The sequence below is a fragment of the Embiotoca jacksoni genome, unplaced genomic scaffold (assembly GCF_022577435.1).
Source record: "Embiotoca jacksoni isolate LCO1_2020_lvr unplaced genomic scaffold, fEmbJac1.0.p SCAF_60, whole genome shotgun sequence".
Lineage (NCBI taxonomy): Eukaryota > Metazoa > Chordata > Actinopteri > Embiotocidae > Embiotoca > Embiotoca jacksoni.
In genome coordinates this window covers 425,649-446,914 of record NW_027185415.1, presented here as the reverse complement: position 1 = coordinate 446,914, position 21,266 = coordinate 425,649, and the positions used below count along the sequence as shown (strand labels likewise).

At 43.0% G+C, this 21,266-nt stretch overlaps 1 protein-coding gene across 4 annotated transcripts; it reads left to right on the top strand.

Moving 5' to 3' along the window:
- The first annotated feature begins 886 nt into the window (after window positions 1-886).
- pitx3 (paired-like homeodomain 3) lies at window positions 887-20,909 on the top strand. Of its 4 annotated transcripts, none has more exons than XM_069174728.1 (4): window positions 887-1,086; window positions 8,718-8,835; window positions 13,848-14,053; window positions 19,442-20,909. In XM_069174728.1, the coding sequence occupies exons 2-4, from the start codon at window positions 8,727-8,729 to the stop codon at window positions 20,009-20,011; spliced, it is 885 nt and encodes a 294-aa protein (XP_069030829.1). In that variant the 5' UTR covers window positions 887-1,086; window positions 8,718-8,726; the 3' UTR covers window positions 20,012-20,909. The 4 variants fall into 4 exon arrangements, with proteins under 4 accessions (XP_069030829.1, XP_069030832.1, XP_069030830.1 ...); XM_069174731.1 differs by lacking the exon at window positions 887-1,086 and adding an exon at window positions 1,324-1,337; XM_069174729.1 differs by lacking the exon at window positions 887-1,086 and adding an exon at window positions 4,111-4,207.
- The last annotated feature ends 357 nt before the right edge of the window (window positions 20,910-21,266 follow it).

Sequence of the window (21,266 nt, the reverse complement as noted above, 5' to 3'; positions counted from 1 at the left end):
GGTCGGTTGTCAGTAGGTCGGTCGGGCGGTCGGGCGGTCGGTTGTCAGTAGGTCGGTCGGGCGGTCGGGCGGTCGGTCAACCGCTGACCACTGATGACTGCACTGTTTTCATCTCCTTATCTTTTACGGAGAGATTTTCTCAGCTCATCTCATCTAGAGCAACGACTCTCTTAAGTTTCCGGCTCAACCGACCAGTTCCTCAACACAACATAAACTTCTTCAGTTCACATGTTTGCTGCCAATCTGACATCGTTCAGTGATTGTAGAATATTTGTTAGACTGCTGCTTCAACTACTTTCAGTATTTCTAAAAGTATTTTTGATGAACTCCTAAACTGTAACTCTTCTGCAGCGAGCATGAATTTTGTTCTAACTTGCCAAATGACTTTTTCTCCCTCTCCAGGTGGCCTATAATCAGGCTTGTGTGACCACTATAAATAATAAGGCTACAGGCATGCAGGCTAGTGTGCTCTAAAGCACTGTTTCAGGGTCAGATTGATCACATGGACACCTGGTTTTATTTTGGATTAGATTTTGCTTGAACTTCGAAGTGAAATAAAAACACTGTAAAAAATGTGAATTTGCTTTGACAAAAGAAAAGAAAAGTCTTCATCTTTGTGATTCACCTGTCAGGTAAATAAAAGAGGAGGAAGCCAGCAGCGGAAAGAGATGGAGAAAGTGGAGAGGCATCGGGAGGGGGGTGGGGGGTGGGGGTGGTGGTGTCTGCACATCATTGTGTATGAACGTGTGCTCCATGTGTTGTAAAGAGTGAACGAGAGAGAGAAAGGGGCGGTCCTCCACAGTGGACCTGTCACACACAATATTTAGCATGAAGTCACCCCCCTCCACCCCATCCCTCCCTCCCTGTGCTCGGTGCGGGGATCAGACCTCACTCCTCCGCAGCCTTCATGTCTGACAGCACCGAGAGGAAGAAGAAGAAGAAGAAGAAGGAAAACGGACTTTTTGTTGACGCGCCGGAGCCCTTTGTGTCCATGTCACCGGGAAACCTGCGGCCAGGACACCCAGCAGCCCTCCGCCAAGCTCTCCGCCGCTCCCCCGGATTAATTTAACCAGACCGGGACTCCATGTAAGTCAAACTAACCGCACCCCCCCCCCCTCACCCCCCCCCTCACCCCTTCTATCTTTTTATCTCTCTTTGGTTGCAATGTGCAACTTTCTGTAACAACTCAGCCGCGTATCCTCGATGTAAGGCAGGCAGAAGTGTTTCAGGGCCTCCGAGGAGAAGGACATGGACAGCAGGAGCGTCCTGTGGAGACATTAGACATTATAATGCTGATCAAAGTACAAATGTGTTACAGCTTCATCACACAGATCACGGTGATCAAAAAACAAACAAAACGTTTTTAAGTTCATAAATCAGAGAAGTTTTCGGGCCTCGCGGGTGTTAGTTGTGTGTTTGGCCATCACGGTGCTGCCGTCCCTCCGCGTGAGGCCCGGCGGTCCGGCCCGCTGAGGAGCTGCGTGGTGCAGCGCTTCCACGCGCCAAGAAAGTCTTTCACTGCTCCACGCGATCAGACTTCACTACCACGATTCAAAACTCGTGAGGTCTCTGAAAAATGTCGAAGCTGAGACGGACGTTGAGAAAATATTTGGGAGGACAAAAATATCTGGGATGTGGAGGGAATTGATGGGTGGCAGGTGGCTGCGGGCGCGAGACAGGAGACCACGGACACCAAACGGAGCTCCTCACCGGCCACCGGGCTCCACGCGCACGGACACAGTCACACACGGGCAGACGTCATTCTCACTTAATCTGGTCATATTTGCATCTACATTGATAACACATGGTCCCACAGTTTGACAACAACAACAACACAACCACCACTAACACAACAACAACATATAACAACGAAATTATAATAATAATAACAACAATAATAGCGGTGATAATAAAAACAACAATTATTATTATTATTATTATTATTATTATTATTACAATAATATTACTAGTCTGATATTAATCATATTAAATTATGGTCCAGTTACCAGCGTTTCTGAAGCTTTTAATGCGTCTCCCACTTTATTCTCAGGATGTATTTTTATTATAGATTTTTAACTTGATATTCTATTTTTTAAAGTAAAGGCCCATCTTGTTTTTCGTGAAGGCCCGCTGTTCGAGCCGGGCTGATGCATCATGGAGCCTCGAGCCTTTTCCACCTCACTTCTTCAAAATGACTAAATACATGTGAATAAAAATTAAACTTAAATTATTGTCACAACGACAAAATGAATAGAAGAGCTCATCAGGCGCCAGCTGCAACTCAAAAGTGTTGTTTAGCTCCGATGTTTTAATTCGTAATATAAAAAGGTCTAATAGGCCTATTTTAATATTTACACTAATGTTTCATTTACTAAATAATTTATGTTCGATTTTGATTTCCTGCTGTGATTTGTTTTAGGCCTATTATAAATTAGATCCTACTTTATATCAAAGGCCACTTTCCAGGATTACAGGGTTGGATTTCCTTCTGTTGGCCTTCAGTTTATTGCCTCCTTTGCATCTTTTCCGGGGTCAGAACATATGAAAATAAGATTTGTATAAAAGAAGTTGACGTTTGGCCTCAGGGCGCGATGTAAATATTTCGTTTAGTGGCGATCACCGTCCCCGGACGGTCTGTTTGTTTGTCAAATACCAGGATATCTTTATTCATCTCAGAAAATCTGTAACATTTGTGTGTTGTTTTTTTTTTTTGTAGATAAGACAATAATCTTAACTCACATAATTCCAGTCAAATGAATAAATGACTAGTACAAATTAAAAGTGTTTCTGGCAGACCTGGATGGGAAACTAAAATCACTGCAGCATATATATTTACATCCGAGGTCGTGATAAGTGCCGTGTAGCCCATTTGTTCTTCAAAACCATTTGCTGCAGGCAGAACTTAATTTAAACTGAAGTCAAATTATGTTTTTAAGATCGCATGTTCGCGTTAATACAATCAACAATCACTAGAATAGAAAATGTTAAGTTGGTTAAAAACGCTGTCCTAATTTCTAATAATTAAATGGTTTGTTATAAATGGAAGAAGTTGTTTTACTCTTGTAAACTGAGCCAGATTAGTTGAATGTATTTTGATCAGCCGTAATAAATTGTTGATGCGGGAGGCTCCGTGTTAATCACTGCTGAGCAGCCAATTATCTGCCGGTGATTGTGCTGCAGGACTCCGCGGCCTCTCTCCCTCAATCATATGCAAATGGATGGAGAAGGGCACAAATTAACATCTACAAACATTGGACTGGAATTCCATCTGCCGCCTCTTCGAGGAGACCCTTAATAAGTTCTCAGACAGCAAAGTGACACACATCTTAATCAACTCTTAATCCCGAGAATTAATTCTTCAGGCGTTTATGAATAATTCCCGCGGTAATGTCTGCAGTCCGTGGAAACGCAAGCAGTCCACCAGATGGACCCGCAATCTCCCGAAAAATGAGAGGATTTTTGCTTGTATTATTATGGTTTATTATTATCATCACCAGATATATATTTTAATGAGATCGGTGTCACCGGCGACTGCTTATGCAAAGCGCTCCGACTTATGCAAACCGGAGAGTCTCATCTCACTGTTGATTTGCGTTCATTTCCGAACAGGAGTCTGTGAGCAGCATTAAGAGTCCACACACGGTCCCACCGGACGGTTTCAGCGGGACTTCAACAGCGTGTCAGCGGAACAGCCAATCAGATCAGCTGCATTTATGATGATTATATTAATGTATACATTTGATTGAGGAGTCAGCTGACAGGAAGCTGGTTGACCTCAGGAGAAGTCAGCATCAACTCTCCACAGATCATCAGTGACTGGCAGCTATGAGGCCGCTTGTTAGCTCAGTGAGAGCTTGTTGGCCATGTTGAGCTGGGGCGGGGGAGGGGGGTCTTGGTTTTGGAAATATAATCATGCCATGTGTGTGTGTGTGTGTGTGTGTGTGTGTGTGTACTGACACCTTGTTCTGGACAAAATGACTGGCTTGCCCCCCCTCCCCCGTCCGCCTCTCAGCACCGTGTTGACACCGAGCCGTCTGTCCATCCATCACTGCCAGAGCCGATATAGTCGGCCGGACTGGCTCACATTCACATTAATATTTGGGACCAAAATACTGGACGGAGCAGAGTGAAGGACAGCTGCTGGTCAGGCGGGTCCTGACTCAACCAGGCATTTACATTTAAAACAGAGAAACGGCTCCACTCAAAGGTAAACACACATCTCTTCGCTTTTCTTTTTCCTTCCAGTTAAGCAGCTGGCTGTGTGCTGAGTGAGTCTCTGGCTGTACATGTGTGCTCCGTTAAACTCTCCACAAAGTAAAACCTCCGTTTTTTTTACCTTTAAAAAGGTCAAAAGAAGCCGCCGGTGATCTGAGAGCGTGTTGTTGGTTCCTTTAATCTGTGTGGTTCAGGTGATGAGCAGAGCACGGCTCACTGAAATGTCACATCAGACCTGTTGGAAACATTCAAACACAAAATGAGACATTTTAATATCGAGGACTTTTCTTCAAACACAGATGAGGTGCACGTTCTCCTGCTGCCGATGTATGATCCAACAACACGCAGATTATTTACTATTATCACTTTAAAAGATGAAAAAATACAACATCTGCAGTTATGAGCGGGAGGAAAAGTGAGGAGTTAATGTTTCCTCTGGAGGCCGTCCTGCCTCTTCTTCCCGGGATGCAGAGATCCTGCGGCCGGCGGCACAATACTCATCTTCCTCCTGTAATCTGTGGTGAAACGCTGCGATCATTCTCACGATGCTCAACACAAAACACATGCAAGTCCTCCTCTAAAGGCTTCAGCATGTGCGTTTAAGGGTTGTTTGTCTGGTGAAACAAGAAGTGTTCGATGGAGGAAAATGTAGATTCCCCTCTCAGATGTCACAGATATTCAGTGGTAATAAGGCGCTAAACCTTTAATCAGAATATGCAGATTGGCATTAAGCTGCTTTGTCAGAGTGACGCGATGCTCAGTGAGGTCACGGGGAGTTTAAAGGACAACTGAAGACATCGTGCACTTTTCTGTTTTCTTCTGCCAAATTCAAATCAGTGCAGTCAGTGAAACCAACAGCATGTAGAGCTCTGAGGACAACACAGATGTTAGCTTTCAAAATGATGACAACTCTGCAAGTATGAAGTTCATTTGGGCCTTTTATAGTTTAAAAATCCATTTTTTCAAGGACTCAAATGTGTTTAACAATCACGGTACTTCAATCATTTGGTTGTAAAGTTAAAATCAGTTGAGTTTTATTATGTTCTGAGGTGGAAGTTTCTCAAATGTCTTTTTACATGAAACTATGAAGTATATTCAGTTACCTTCATTGGCCTGATGTTTGTGATGCGTGTTACAGGCTTTGTCTCTGATCTCTTCAGGAACACTGTGATTCATTCACATACAACATTAAAAAAACACAGTCGGCAAAACAAGGAAAAGAAGACCGGAGATGGCCGTCTCTGTAGAACGGGTTTAAAACAAGACAGAGTAGCACGTATGAATAGAAATATTATAGCAGGAACATCTGTGCTTCCTCGGTTTTATATTCCTGAAGGAGTCTTTCACATCAAGTTTGGACTTTTGCTCGAGTCTTCAACACATCTGTAGATAATCTGAAGAGTTCTACATTTTTACATCGGTTATAAACGGCTGGCTTTAAAGTAAATTAGAATATGATATATTTTAAAATACTTATATAATAAATGGGTTTAATTTATATCCTGATCCATGAAGTAATAATTAATACATGCTGCATGTTATTGATGGCATCAGCTTGTTCTGAAGTCTGTCAGCTGTACGAGTCGAGGAGCTGATTAGAGGAGGAGAAAGGTTCACTGACGTCAAACAGCAGGGTGTGTGTGTGTGTGTGTGTGTGTGTGTGTGTGTGTGTGAGGGTGTGTGTGTGAGGGTGTGTGTGAGGGTGTGTGTGTGTGAGGGTGTGTGTGTGTGTGTGTGAGGGTGTGTGTGAGGGTGTGTGTGTGTGTGTGTGTGTGTGTGTGTGAGGGTGTGTGTGTGTGTGTGTGTGTGTGTGTGTGTGTGTGTGTGTGTGTGTGAGGGTGTGTGTGTGTGTGTGTGTGTGTGTGTGTGTGTGTGTGTGTGTGTGTGTGTGTGTGAGGGTGTGTGTGTGTGTGTGTGTGGGTGTGTGTGTGTGTGTGTGTGTGAGGGTGTGTGTGTGAGGGTGTGTGTGTGTGAGGGTGTGTGTGTGTGTGTGTGTGTGTGTGTGTGTGTGTGTGTGTGTGTGTGTGTGTGTGTGAGGGTGTGTGTGTGTGTGTGTGTGTGTGTGTGTGTGTGTGTGTGTGTGAGGGTGTGTGTGTGTGTGTGTGTGTGTGTGTGTGTGTGTGTGTGTGAGGGGTGTGTGTGTGTGTGTGTGTGAGGGTGTGTGTGTGTGTGTGAGGGTGTGTGTGTGTGTGTGTGTGTGTGTGTGTGTGTGTGTGTGTGTGTGTGTGTGAGGGGTGTGTGTGTGAGGGTGTGTGTGAGGGTGTGTGTGTGTGAGGGTGTGTGTGTGTGTGTGTGAGGGTGTGTGTGTGTGTGTGTGAGGGTGTGTGTGTATGTGTGTGAGGGTGAGGTGTGTGTGTGTGTGTGAGTGTGTGTGTGAGGGGTGTGTGAGTGTGTGTGTGTGTGTGTGTGAGTGTGTATGTGTGTGTGTGAGTGTGTGTGAGGGGTGTGTGAGTGTGTGTGAGGGGTGTCACCATGCCTCTGAGGCTTCAGATCTAAGTCTCATGTGACTGGCACACAAAGGGCTGGCAGGGTGGCAAACAGAGCAAGGAAACACTCAGGATGGGGGGGGGGGGGGGGGGGGGGGGGGGCTGATTTTCCAAGGGGGGTGGTGGGGGGGGTGGGGGGGTAGAGAGGGTGGTGGGGTGACAAATACGCCTTCCCCTGAAAATCTAAATGTGCTGCTTCTAAGTATAAAGCTGGTAACCGCACCGCTGACAGCACACTGAGAGGCCGGCAGCATCCGAAGCGTCAACAGGAGGAGGACGCGTCTCTAAACCTGCGATGACATGCAGCCATTGTGTCCTGCAGCAGCCTGAAGACTTCTCTCACCCTCTCAACTCCGGCTTTTAGCCGCTGACGTCCTGGGAAATCCAGAGTCAATAGTAGCGGGTAAACACGGTGTTCAGAGCGGCTGCTTTGTTCCTTTTATTCTGCGTCTCTGCTTTCATTAATGCTCCGGCTCTCTGGCAGCAGCAGACAGCTGAAGGTTGTAATAATTCAGTCACGGAGGACGTCATCGGGCCGTTAATGTCCTTCCTGCATCCTCGACTGTCACCGACAATCAGCACCTCATTCTTAATCAAACACATTCTGTCATATTTTGACTTTATTCACGAGTGAAGCCATAAATCATCCCAAATCTCCCCCCGCCTGGACCGAGTGTGTGTGTGTGTGTGTGTGTGTGTGTGTGTGTGTGTGTGTGTGTGTGTGTGTGTGTGTGTGTGTGTGTGTGTCTGTCCTCCCACCCCAACATATTCTAGGTGTTAACTGCTCTCAGATAAATAAACGGACAACTATTTCTGGGCCTCCATGGAGCAGCACCTCGACCTCGCTGGCTGGAGTTTGGTTTGGAAATGTTGCAGCTCGACCTCTGTTGCTCTCGGCCGGCCCGATATAGCCGACGGAGGGCACGTCTCCTTATAACTGCTGATGTCAGCCTCCTATAAAGGGGATCAGACCACAACCACAACCATGAGTGAATGGAAAGATCGAAGGGAAGATGGAAACACAATACACACATTTAACAAACACACACATCAAACACGGTCCGTACTGATTTAGATAGATAGTTTCACCGGTAAGAGAAAAGAGACAGAAATCTGTTTCCATCCGCTGATCTTCAAACCAACTGAAGATTTACAGACGATAAGAAAACACAGTGCGTTGAATTTTACTTCACTTCACTTTGTTTCTCAGAAGGACTTTATGATGGATTTCACTGTATTTGCATCGTTACTAAAAAGCTTTTCTGTTCTGTTTGTGTTTGTAGGAAAATTCTTTTAAATCCAGAAAACACAGATCAGAGGTGTCTGAACTGTTTTATTTTATAGTGTCTGCACAAAAGATCTGCTCTGTGTTAGATGACAGAATCTATATTTGTTTCACATTAATGTGGATTATAGGAGCTGCACGTGAGGACGTGTCCTGTAATAATGCCTGCTGTGTTGGAGAATAAACGTTATAATTAGTTCACTTTTTAAACAGAATATAACACAATGAATATTCATCTAAAATAAATTGGGCTGCAAGGTGACAGAACAAATAATAAAACAATGATTTTTATTTCCCTCATTGAGTCACAGAAATATCTTAAGGGAGTAAATAATAATAATATTATAGAATAGACAACATGATGATGTAAACACTCTTATTATGATGTAATTTACGGGTAAATAATGATTATAGAAGTGATAAAGTTGTGCTTCAGGGATACATTTTTATAATGATTAATACATTTTTATAATGATTAATACATTTTTATAATGTTTGATACATTGTTTTAATGTTTGATACATTGTTTTAATGTTTGATACATTATTATAATGATAGATAAATATTAAATGTGTTCATTTTTCTTTTTATTGTGAAGGACTTGAGGCGGTATTTAAATCTTTACCTGATGATGTCAGTGTTTGGAAGAAGCCTAACGTGTGTGTGTCTGTCCGTGTGTGTGTGTGTGTGTGTGTGTGTGTGTGTGTGTGTGTGTGTGTGTGTGTCCACAGAGCCTGGTCATGGATTTTAACCTGCTCACGGACAGCGAGGCCCGCAGCCCGGCGCTGTCGCTCTCCGACTCCGGGACCCCGCAGCACGACCCGGGATGTAAAGGCCAGGACACCAGCGGTCAGTGGCACCGACACACCGACACACCGTACAGCAGCAGTCCGACCGGTCCGCCACTGGATCAGCAAAAAAAAAAAATCACCTGGAAGACTAAAGAAAACGCGCCAAAATAAATAAATATAAAATTATACAATTATCTTTAAAAGTAAATCAAACGCGCCAAAATAAATAAATATAAAATTATACAATTATCTTTAAAAGTAAATCAAACGCGCCAAAATAAATAAATACATAATAATACAATTTGGGAGAAAGTTAACGTTTGGCCTACATAAATTCTGTCCACGCAGAAATTAGGGTTTAGCCTAATTGGCTACTTGACAATGACACTACTACTACTAATAGTAATAATAGTAATGATAGTAATAATGGATTAATATGATCAATGTGGATGCTAATTTAACCTGAAACAAACAGCATGCTAAAACGGTGTTTTCTTCAGAGGCTGCAGGCCGGCTGCAGGGCTGCAGGCCGGCTGCAGGGCTGCAGGCCGGTCGGAAGTCAGTGTCCATCAGGGCTCACGCTTCTGTTTCATGTGCTGGGTGAGTCTCTGCAGCCTCCTGCTCAGCCGATGGATCTAATCAAATCAACTCAATTCACTTTGAATATGAAAAGTAATTGCAAAAGAGCGAAACGTATTTCTTCAGAGTGCGTCGGAGTCCAGCGCACTTTAACACCGAGAAACTTCGTATTTAGCACGATTCATCCGATAATCTAGGACATGTATTCTTTATTTAAAGGCTATTTAATAATCTAAAATCAAAGGAAAGAATAGTGATGTAAACTCTTAACCTACTTGAGATAATTCGATGACGCTGAGACTGGCAGACTAAATATCGTGTTTGGAAGTTGGTTAATACATTTTGATTTAAAGACAGAAACTCGAGCTTCTTCCTGTTTTCAGCATCATCTCACGGCCTTCATCAGCACCCTAAAACTTTGGTCACGTGATCGATCATACACTGCTCGGCCTGTGCATTCATGTGAAGGCCTGCTGTTGAGTAGTGACATCATCAAAGCAGACAGATGTCACGTGACAGAAACGGTCCAGTTCAGGTCTGGTTCTGAAAGAACCGCTTTTATTCTGTTCGGCTGCAAGTCTTCTGGCTGGATTTCCTCCATCATCTGAATCCTCCACCTGTCTGCCTGCTGCTGTGTGAGTGTGTGTTCCTGAGTGTGTGTTCCTGAGTGTGTGTTCCTGAGTGTGTGTTCCTGAGTGTGTGTTCCTGAGTGTGTGTTCCTGAGTGTGTACTGTGTGTGGTTCTGGTATCTCCAGAGATATGTGGTGTAAAAGATCTGCAGCAGCCTTCGTTCTTCTTCCTAAAGGGAATGCATGTTTTGTCCTCTGATGGGACCTGTGGATTTTTCTGCCTAATCGTCAGACTGATTCTATTAAAACCGTCTTCCCTGACACGTACAGTTCATGTGTTTGCATTGATAGCAGGCTTTTATTTTGTAGGTAAACCCATAATACAAAGGGGTGGGCCTTCATTCGCATTAATTAAATCATTCAGAGAGATTTGATACTTCTGTGGAGACCTAAATCTGATTTACATGTTTTATAAATCAAATGTATTTATTCACTAAAAGCCTGATGATTTACAATATTAGAAATTACAAATAAAACTCAAATGTTATTAAAAGAAAAATTTGGCATTTGCAATTAAAAAACAACACGGTACTATAAAGCGCTTTAAACAGCTAAACATGTATTTTATAAGATAACCTCAGTATTTTTGGACCTAATACGTTTAAAGTTGGCTACTTGTAGGTCAGAGAAATAAGGAATCATTTCAAGTTTCATGATTTCTCCAATAAAATTTCATTGCTGAGAAATTGTGCAAATTTGAAGTGATTTGTTCATAAAAAAATGTTGTTTTTGAGCGGACGGGGTTTCATGGTGGCACGTTGTAACGTCAGTGTTTGAACAGTGCTGGCTAATAATGACAGACACCGTTTGTATGAAAAGGATTACTGCACAGCTTTCTACTGGTCCTGGATTCTGCCTTTTTAAAATTTGTGTTTTTAATAATTAGCATCACAAATACATTTCTTACACTTTGTTCTCCATAAAAACCTTAAATGTCGACAGCATTGTTGTGAGGGGGAATAAAGCCGACACACCTGACCACACCCTGCTGATGCCACTCGCCGGAGGCACACACCAACGACTGAACCGCTGAATGACTGAATGACCTGAGTTCGTTCTATTATAGTAAACTTCTGGGGAATAAAAGCAGCTCCTGTAAAACCTGACTTTGCCTTGATCTCAGAGAGCATGTGTAGCAGACGGCTGCCGAAAGCTCTCATCTGCTCAAATATAGATTTGATAGTCCATTTGCAGACTTTGAGTTTTTTTTTAATTTTATTTCTGTTAATATATATTCAGATTTTTCCACACGTTGAAAAGTGATTTGGTTAAAAGCCCGCTGAGGTTGTTTTCCAGATTAAAGCCCTTTGAGACGCTGACCTGGAACGACTCATGTCATGTCGGCACATTATCAGTCAGATTGCTCCTATTGTTGGCGGGCGCGTCACTAAGGAGGGCTGCCCTTTCCTCTGTAAAGACCTGAGCCTTAAGTGACAGCTCAGCCAGTGTCAGTTTACTGCCAGGACAACAGCCTCAGCTCGCTCCTTATTGGTTTTTCTGCTGGCCTTGTGGAGCCTCCTTTTAAAGCCAGCTGATCATTTCGAAGTGCTCCCGGAGAGCTAAGCCCTCCTCAAACAGAACCCAACCTGCCCCAGTCACAAAAGCCTGATTCGCAGGATTAGCTGGCCAACTAATTTCGCTGCTTTCTGTGAGGTCCTCAAATTGCAGGAGTCAGATGTGGCAGCGAGGAGCCCCGGCAGACACAACATGGATGTGTGGTCCTTTAAGCTGGCGGCGCTGGGGGCCAAAAGCACTCATCGCTGCTGCTGCGCGTCTTTCAACCTCCTGCAGTGTTTGCAGTCGTTCTTTGTCGGCGACGTCACACACGTCTGCTCGTCGTTCCACCGCCGGGAGATGAAGGGATTTCTGATGACACTTGATCTGCTAATATTGTCCAGTCAGCATCCGCTATGATGGGATGGCGGTGGTCTGATCCACGGCGAAAGGTGTCGTAATAATGTGCACATATAAAGTGTAGGTCAGTGCCTGGTTCCAATAATACAAAATACTTGTTATATTTTGGTGCATTTGTGTCCCACATTATTCTGATCATCAGTTAAAGTGACATCAGACTGTAAACTTCTTAGAGGAAAGACTGTCCTTCTAATTACAGCAACATTTTACATAATCATAAAATGTGGAAAAGTGTCCGATAATACATTTTCATTTATATTTCCTCTGGATTAAATAGATTATTTTTAATGATTAAGTTCTCTGAAATCACCACGACAACCATCATAAACCTCCTTTACAAGATGGAAGTAAATTCGAATACAAATACAGTTCAAAATGTTGAGTTGTATTTAAATATTTACATTTAACAAAGCTTTATACACACACTAAACTTTAGTGAAAAATTCTACGTCATAATTACATTTATTCAACAGCAGGTACTTTGTAGACAAATGCACTTAGTGAATTACTAATGAAATATGTATTTATGATGACTAAACCAAACCACTAAATGGACAAACTGGCTCCACCAGCTACAACGTTAAACATTTGGTTTACATAATAATGACTGTATTTGTAATAATCCAGTAATGTTGAATATAGTAGTGATATTATTTATGATAAATTAACTTTTTGCAGATGATGCTTTTATTTAGAAGCGAAGCGTTTTTTTTTTTTTTAAATTAGAGTAAAAAGAAGTGTTTCTGTAAAAATATATTTTTTTACTTAAAACTTAAAACTTATTTAAGAAAATATTGGAGAAATAAACAACGGATGGATGAGCAGCATATTTCAGTATTCAATTCATTTAAATTTGATTTATATCACACCAAATCACAACACAGGTTATTTCATGGCACTTAACACATTAAAGTCTTTACAGTAAGACTTTACAATATTATACAGAGAAACCAACAATTCATCAATTCTACAATTCATCAATTCAACAATTCATCAATTCAACAATTCATCAATTCATCAATTCAACAATTCAACAATTCAACAATTCATCAATTCATCAATTCAACAATTCATCAATTCATCAATTCAACAATTCATCAATTCATCAATTCAACAATTCAACAATTCAACAATTCATCAATTCAACAATTCATCAATTCATCAATTCATCAATTCATCAATTCAACAATTCAACAATTCATCAATTCATCAATTCAACAATTCATCAATTCATCAATTCAACAATTCATCAATTCATCAATTCAACAATTCAACAATTCAACAATTCATCAATTCATCAATTCAACAATTCATCAATTCATCAATTCATCAATTCATCAATTCAACAATTCATCAATTCATCAATTCAACAATTCAACAATTCATCAATTCAACAATTCAACAATTCATCAATTCATCAATTCATCAATTCAACAATTCAACAATTCCCACATAAACTAGGAGGGAAAAACTCCTGTTTCAGTTTGTACCTGAAAACAACTCATTTCTTCCATTTTTAATATTGACCAGTATATGAAAACCAGCGGCAGGGTTACAGCTCATTGTTGGACAGGAAGTCACTTAACTTACATGTACACCATTTCTTATCATTTTCACTTACTGGTGGTATATGACATGATCTATATCTTCCAATGGCCCCGTGAGGGATGCAGGTTACACTACTTAGATGTAATTATGAGGATGATGAAAGGTCATTAAAAGTTACTGTGGGCTTGAGTAGCTTGTTGCTGAGCTTTTGAATGCATGTCTTGGTTCTTCTGTCGGTGGAGTTTCACCAGTTGTCATCTATCTTATTATCACCTCAGCATGGAAACTGTTTTCATCAAACTACGATCATGAAGCTGCAGACTGAACTCAGCGGTCCAGCCTGCCGTCCATCTTCCTCTCAGCGTCCTCATCGCTACTTTTTTTTCATGTGTGTCTGCAGACACAGAGAAATCCCACCAGAACCAGCTGGATGAGTCCAGCGCGGAGGACGGTTCTCTGAAGAAGAAGCAGCGGCGGCAGAGGACTCACTTCACCAGCCAGCAGCTGCAGGAGCTGGAGGCCACGTTCCAGAGGAACCGCTACCCGGACATGAGCACCAGGGAGGAGATCGCGGTGTGGACCAACCTCACGGAGGCGCGGGTCAGGGTGGGTACTCGCTCCGTCGGCTCCGCCGGCTCCACCGGCTCCACCGGCAGTAGAGATGCTCCTTTTGTTCCATGTTTTCAGTGATGTGGTCCGAGGCATGCTAACCCACGAGCTGTCATATCCAGTTCAAATGAAGGAACATGGTTACATGCAGATAATCCAAAAATGATGTGCGTCTCTGTTTGTTGTGTCAATCTAACACTCTGCAAAGACACGTTTCTGCTGCTCAGATTATGACTCCTGAAGATCTTCCTCCTTCTCCTCAGAGTGAATCTTGTCCTGGTCGACACTTTTTATTTTGGACACCAGTTTTTGCCGGCACAGTCCAAACTTTTAGAGCTGGCTTAAACTTTACGTGAAAGAAAATGCAATCATCTTGATTGACCTGGAGTCTGTCTGCAGTGTAGGGTCAACTCAGAGAGCTCAGGTAAACAGAAGGTGGTAGGAACAGGAGTAATCCTCTACGCCCTTTGAGTCCATTTATAAAAATGATTTTGCTCATTATTTAATATCCTATCTTTAAATATAACAGTGACAGCAGCAGATCCTGTTTTATCTTTTAACTGAAGGAACCTACAGGCGGTCGGTTCTTCTGCGTTCTCTGAAATATAATCCAGCAAAGATGCTGCACTGGCCAATCACATACAATACATGACATCTCTGGTAGATCACTATGAAATATGATGCTGTTTGACTCAATCATCATTAACTATAATAAAACAGAGTTGTAATGTCCTGCCGGGGAGTATTTCAAACCCTTTTGCTGTTTTGGTGATTTTTAATCTGTTACTCCAGTTTGACTTCCTGGCTGCCATGTTGGTACCTTAAAGCTGGAACTTGTAGGAGTGAAATCCCATCTTGTAATACCACTTGGTACATTAGGGGGCAGTAGTGAGGCAGTCTGCCCTTTGTTCAGTGTTGAACCAATCAGATCCTCTGACTGACAGTGTTGGACGAGTTCTTGATGTTTATGAGGATTACGGATCAGAATAAAACACCAGCTCTCAGAGTTTCTACAGTTTGGTAGATTTACATATTCTTCTCCTGCTGTTAGTTCATGTTTTATTTTTTTTATAACTGATGATCAAGTTAGCCTCTTGTTTATGTTGTAGCTTGTTTATCTCCTTTTTTAAGAAGACCTTCTTAAGCAAGAAACGAGCCTCTTAATAAGCATAAAATATTTTTTGTACAGTTTGTGTTGACATTAGCTGAACGAATATCAATCTGTATTAAATTGTCCAAACAATGTCAGAGCACCTGGTTTGTCTGCTTAATAAAATGGCTTCAGTTGGTTGATAGCTATGACGAGCTGATCTGAACCTCGTATCAACTAACAGCAAACTAAACATTTTAATATTGACAGTGATGTTAGACAGAGGAGTGCTGTGTAAGATTTACAGTTTACTATTAGGTGTCTTTATCAGGCCATCGCTACGTAGCTATCGTTAGCATTAACAGCAGAAACATAACGAGTTCAGCATACAACTTTATTCTTTTACTCGCCAGGAGTTGTTTCTCCATCGTTGTGTTTACTGGTCCATTCATCGTCATTAAAAGTTAGAAAAAAAACATCTTTTCTGGACTCGAGGCTTCAGTGACTGACTGTACCATCTAGTGGTACGAAGTGGAATTACAAGACAGGACTGGCAGGCACTAGCTGGCTGGCATGCTAATTTCATGGCTTTTTCTGCAACACAATACTCTGAAAAAACATCAACATGTCTGTTTGTACACATCCTGTTCATAGGTTCAGACAGTTTTTGAATATTTAGATTTGAACATCTTACAGATTGCCCCTTTAAACATCACCGGTCATCCTCGCTCTTTTACACAGCTTCATTTCTGTCTGTTCTCCTTCTTCTTCTGGACACTTGTGAAATGTGGCGTGTGATTAACTTTAAATCCCGACAAAACAAACTTCCCTCTCAGCCCTCCGACTTGCTTTTTGCAGGAATTTGAACTGCATCTCATTTTGTTCCTCCATCTGCAGAGACGTGATGGAAACTTTGTCCGAGGAAAGTTGTTCGTGCTGAACTGTAGGTTGGATGTGAGGTAATAAATACGATTACAGCTTTAAGGGATGAAGATCTGTGGTCATGTTGGTTTCATTCAGGTTAAAACAATACAAGAAAGCTGCCAGTGCTGTTGAGGGTCAGATGTTTTCTGGAGTTCAGCGCAGCGACCCTCCGTGTTAAAGGTGCAGCGGTTCGCTCATCATTGTTGCTAGGCAACAGGACGACACTGACGGGGACAATACCATCGCTGGCTCGCCCGACGAGTAACGAATCAAATAAATGTTGGCTAGATGAAAGGTCACATAGCGCGCACTCTTGGTTGTTATTTTGAAAGGACAACAGACTGCACAATGTCTCGCTCCTAATCAGCGGCCCTCCTGAACCCTGCACGCCCCGAACACTAAACCTGTCAGCTGTTAAGCTCCCAATCACATGACTCGTCATGTGATCCATCAGGGAGCTGAGTTTCAGTGTGACGGACATGTTGATAACACCGGGTGTGGGGGGCCTCGTGTGTGACTTCCTTTTTACATATCTATCACTGCTTTGAGCTGACCGCTAACATCAGCATGCTAACATGCTGCCATATTAATGGACGGCAGGTCATGTGTTTAACTAAGATTGGATCGAACGGAGAATCGCCCCAAAGATTCACTCATCTCCACTGATTTTGGTCATTTAGATTAACTATGTATGCCAGTATTTTTCTTTTTGCACCTCTAAAGCTGAATATATCAACCAAGCTGAGTCCTGAATAATTAGCTCATTATTTGGCACAATTTTGTTAAAACTGACTCTGTGTCAGACTCTAATTTTAAAACTTGTATTATTTTATTTTACTGGCCTCATGTGGTCTATATTTCCCAAACAAATCTGTTTAATAATATTACCAACAACTAAGACATGTTGAAGTTTGTTTCAGCTCTTGAGGTTTTGGTTGTTGAACTTGATAATAATAATAATTATTACTGTTGATAATAGCAGCAGGGTTCATGTTCAGGCGTTTAGTACGGGACCAAAGCTAATCGTTGCCCAGGAGCTTCTTAAAGCGATAATGTGAGCAGGAGCACAGCCGAGGCTGAAGGGATGAAATAGTCATTTTATGGCAATACAATGATCAGTTTTCTGCATGTTTCAGTTTGACTCAAAGGATTTTAATGTCACAACGATTGAAGAAAAGTCGTTTTGTCTGTCAGTCGTCATCCTGGTTGCTTCTGACCCGCTGCTCCGCGTATTAAAACCAGAACCACTCTGCACACCAGTGTTTCATCCATTCGTAGCACAACTGCAGCATGTTCATGGCACAATTCACAAATGCACAAACACATACTGGTGTTTTCTTTTCATTTTTGGGATATCACGCAGATTTCTGCGAGCTGCTCCTCTCTGAGCAACTCAGAGTTCAGAAAGACTTCTCTGGGCGAGACGCATGTTTCGGTTCAGGGATCCTGAACTTAAACCTGCGGCGACGTCAGAAGATTGTACAACGAGGCCGGCCTGCAGGTCCTTTGTGGTCTTTTTAGGGGAGTTAGGCATTTCAATGGCAGGGCTCATCTCCCCGAGGAAGAAATACCGGACCGGTCTCACCGTCTGGTGGGTCACTGCCCAGAGTTTCAGCAGTTTGGGCAAAATGTTTGTTTCAATGTGTTTTTAAATTGATCTTTTAACATTTGTTTTGTTAGAATTGACATCGTCATGCTGCCGTTAGTAAGCAGGTGTTTGTTCCTTTGACTGATGGTTGTAAAGTTGGATTGTATGAACCCAGTAGGACATAGTTTAAAGAATGTCAATGGGTTCAGCATGTAATTGATATCATAGTTTTCTTCTCATCGTTTAGCCGCAGATAAACCTGATGTCGGCGGCCTCGTCAATGTTTTTCAGAACAGTGTGTGTTGTCATTAGCTGCACTAAAGACCCGTTTGGACCCGACCAGGCCAGAAGCCTCCACCAGGTTTGATTACAGAAATTTGCTTCAGTTTGGTAGAAAGGTGATCGAGCTCGTCACATACAGCTTTTCTAACCGGTCTGAACTGTGGATCCACAAACTGTCAGTTAAACTCCTCATGAAGACTGAGCTCTCCAACACACCTTTTACAATCAGAGCTCCACCCACTTTTACAATCAGAGCTCCACCCACTTTTACAATCAATGCTGTGGTGCATTTTCTGAGCACGTTGTGGTCTGCGTTTCTTCTCGGGCGTCCTCACAGACGACATGGAAACGTAGCTGCAGACAAGGTGATGAACAACCTCGACCTTCAGCCTCTTCCACGAACCTTCAGACAACATTGCCTCTGAGTCACAGTGAAGATTAGGTAGCTGGTGTCCTCCGGCGTGGGGCTTCCCCTGCTGTCACTGGGCAGGATGGAAAAGTCACGCAGGCACTTTGTGCTCATATTAATGGTCAACAGCATTCTGTTACTGGAATAACAGAGGATTGGGTGATGCACGGCATGCACGGCGAGGAGGAAAAGAGGTGGCTAAGTATCGACACAAGAAGGGCCTGTAAACGTTTTACGAGGATTAAAGAGATAAAAAAAATCTGATACCAAATGATTTTGATGTAATACAAATACATGAGTGTTAACAGATGACCAGGAGGCTTCTGTCATGCCGTGTTTCTGCCCTCATGTGTCCAATTCAGAGCAAAAGTTTGCACAGAACTTTGTCTACAGAGGAACATTTTATATTTCTGAAAAGCCCCAATTTAGATTTTCCACTCAAGCTTTAATCCACTTCATATCCTCCAAATATAGGACCATAAAATGACAAATCTGAAGATTGCCCTTCCCTGACATTTCTTTCATTGGGATCTCACTATTCAAATAAGTGAATGATTAGTTTTAATAAGCCCTGCCTAATATGACTGTTTGAGGATAGACTTTAACGCACTTTCTGGGATCATTATATCTTCCAAAAACTCTCGATACATGTGCACACAATATTAGTGGAAGTATCTGAAGGGGTTAGGATACTCTGACTGGATGTGCTTCACAATTAAACTGACAGTTCACCAAGAAAAAAGTCATTCGAAAATAACTTCCTCAGGTTTTCTATTTTTTATTCTTCATGCTCAGCTAGAAAAATGTGAATCCTAAAGAGATAAAAAAAAAAAAAATGCAGCTCTGTTGCTTGTTTCATAATTTATTGTCCAAGTTTTCCAGAAAGACTTTAGATTTGAACCATTTAAATGGACTCTCACCCGTTCACACACCAGCGGTAGCAGAGCTGCCGTGCGAGGTGCTGACCTGCCAGTGGGTCAGCGTGGGGTTCGCTGTGTCCCCCCCCCCCCCCCCCCCCCTCCACACACACACACACACAACGTTCGAACCCGGACTATCCTCTCACATGGATTCTCCCTTTGGCTTCCTCAGGTTTGGTTCAAGAACCGGCGTGCCAAGTGGAGGAAGCGGGAGAGGAACCAGCAGGCCGAGTTGTGTAAAAATGGCTTCGGCGCCCAGTTCAATGGACTCATGCAGCCCTACGACGACATGTACACAGGCTACTCCTACAACAACTGGGCGACCAAGAGCCTCGCCAGCAGCCCGCTCTCCGCCAAGAGCTTCCCGTTCTTTAACTCGATGAATGTAAGTCCCCTGTCCTCCCAGCCCATGTTCTCCCCCCCCAGCTCCATCCCCTCCATGAACATGGCCTCCAGCATGGTCCCCTCGGCGGTGACCGGCGTTCCCGCTGCTAGCCTCAACAATCTGGGAAACCTCAACAACCTCAACGGGCCGGCGGCGCTCAACTCGGTGGCGGTGACCGCGGCCACGTGCCCCTACGCCACCACGGCCGGCCCCTACATGTACAGAGACACCTGCAACTCCAGCCTGGCCAGCCTGCGGCTCAAGGCCAAGCAGCACACCAACTTCGCCTACCCGGCGGTGCAGAACCCCGTGTCCAACCTGAGCCCCTGCCAGTACGCGGTGGACCGGCCGGTATGAAGAAGACGTTCCACATGTGAACCCTGACTTAACTGACCAGCTGTAAGTCCACTGCTACCCCGCCTCACGTCTCTTCAGCTCGCTGCCAGATGCGCAACAGACTGGCAGTTCGTGTTTTGATGGTACACAACGAGAATAATCTTCAAAACTGAAACAACACACAGACATGCTCAGATGGACCACCGTGCTTCAAAGGAATTCTCTCCAGTTTGTGAGGTTTTGTCGCTGAACTGATCAACTGCTTTGAAGGATTTCTAAAGATTATTATCCATTTTCATTTTATTTTCCTTCTTTTGAACCGCATGATTAGAGTAAACTTAGAAACCAAGGGTAAATAAAACCAGGATGTCTCAACCGGACTGGTGGTCAACATCTCGGTCCAAAAATATCAAATGCGATCTTTGCTACTGTTGCAGGAAAAGGGACCTGTGGTTGCAATGAGAGAAATGGAGGATGTATATAATGGACTTTTTTTTTTTTCTGTTTTGTATGTGACAAAAAATATGAAAACGTAGTACTTTAAAGATGAGAAAAGCATGTTCTTCAGAAGCAAAGATCTGAGGTCGATGTACTCTGAGCGCATCGTTTAGGAACTTTAAACTTTGTTGTGAATTCCTCTCCCTTTGGAAGGTCATAGGTCAAAGGTCGACTTCAATGGGTGAGAGGAGGGCAGTTCTGGAAAATGAACACAGTCTCAAGCTTTTAAACACCAAAACAGAAATATACACACGTTTAGCAGAATATCAGCAAGACTTTTCAAGTGAAGCAGTAAAAAAAGCCATTGAGTATATAGGTTTGAGTCTATGACTGTAAAAATGTATGTAAGAGTGCAGTTGTTATGAGAAAAAAGGAGCTGTTTCCTGATGTAGCCTGCTTTGTCTCATTAAAGAACCAATTAAAGAACCGTTTCTATGAACTACAAATGGACTTCTACATTGAACAGGACAGCACATCTCCGACATACAGCCGTGTGACATCGGGCAAAACACCGTGTTTTCATAACAATGAGCACGACGCCATGGCGACGCAGACGCACTTCCATGGCAACACTTACGCAACGCCAACAGAGAGTTGTAGGCCGGAGGAGATGTAGATGTTCCCGATATGTTTGACCTGCACTCGGACTGGGAACGGCAGGCTATCCGGTAACACAGCAGGAATTCACCGGCTGAAGCCGCGGCAGGATTACGTAAGAGCTGAAGGAGCGAGGCGTCCGAGGAGCCACCGACGAGGGGTTAGCAGATCAATCCCATCA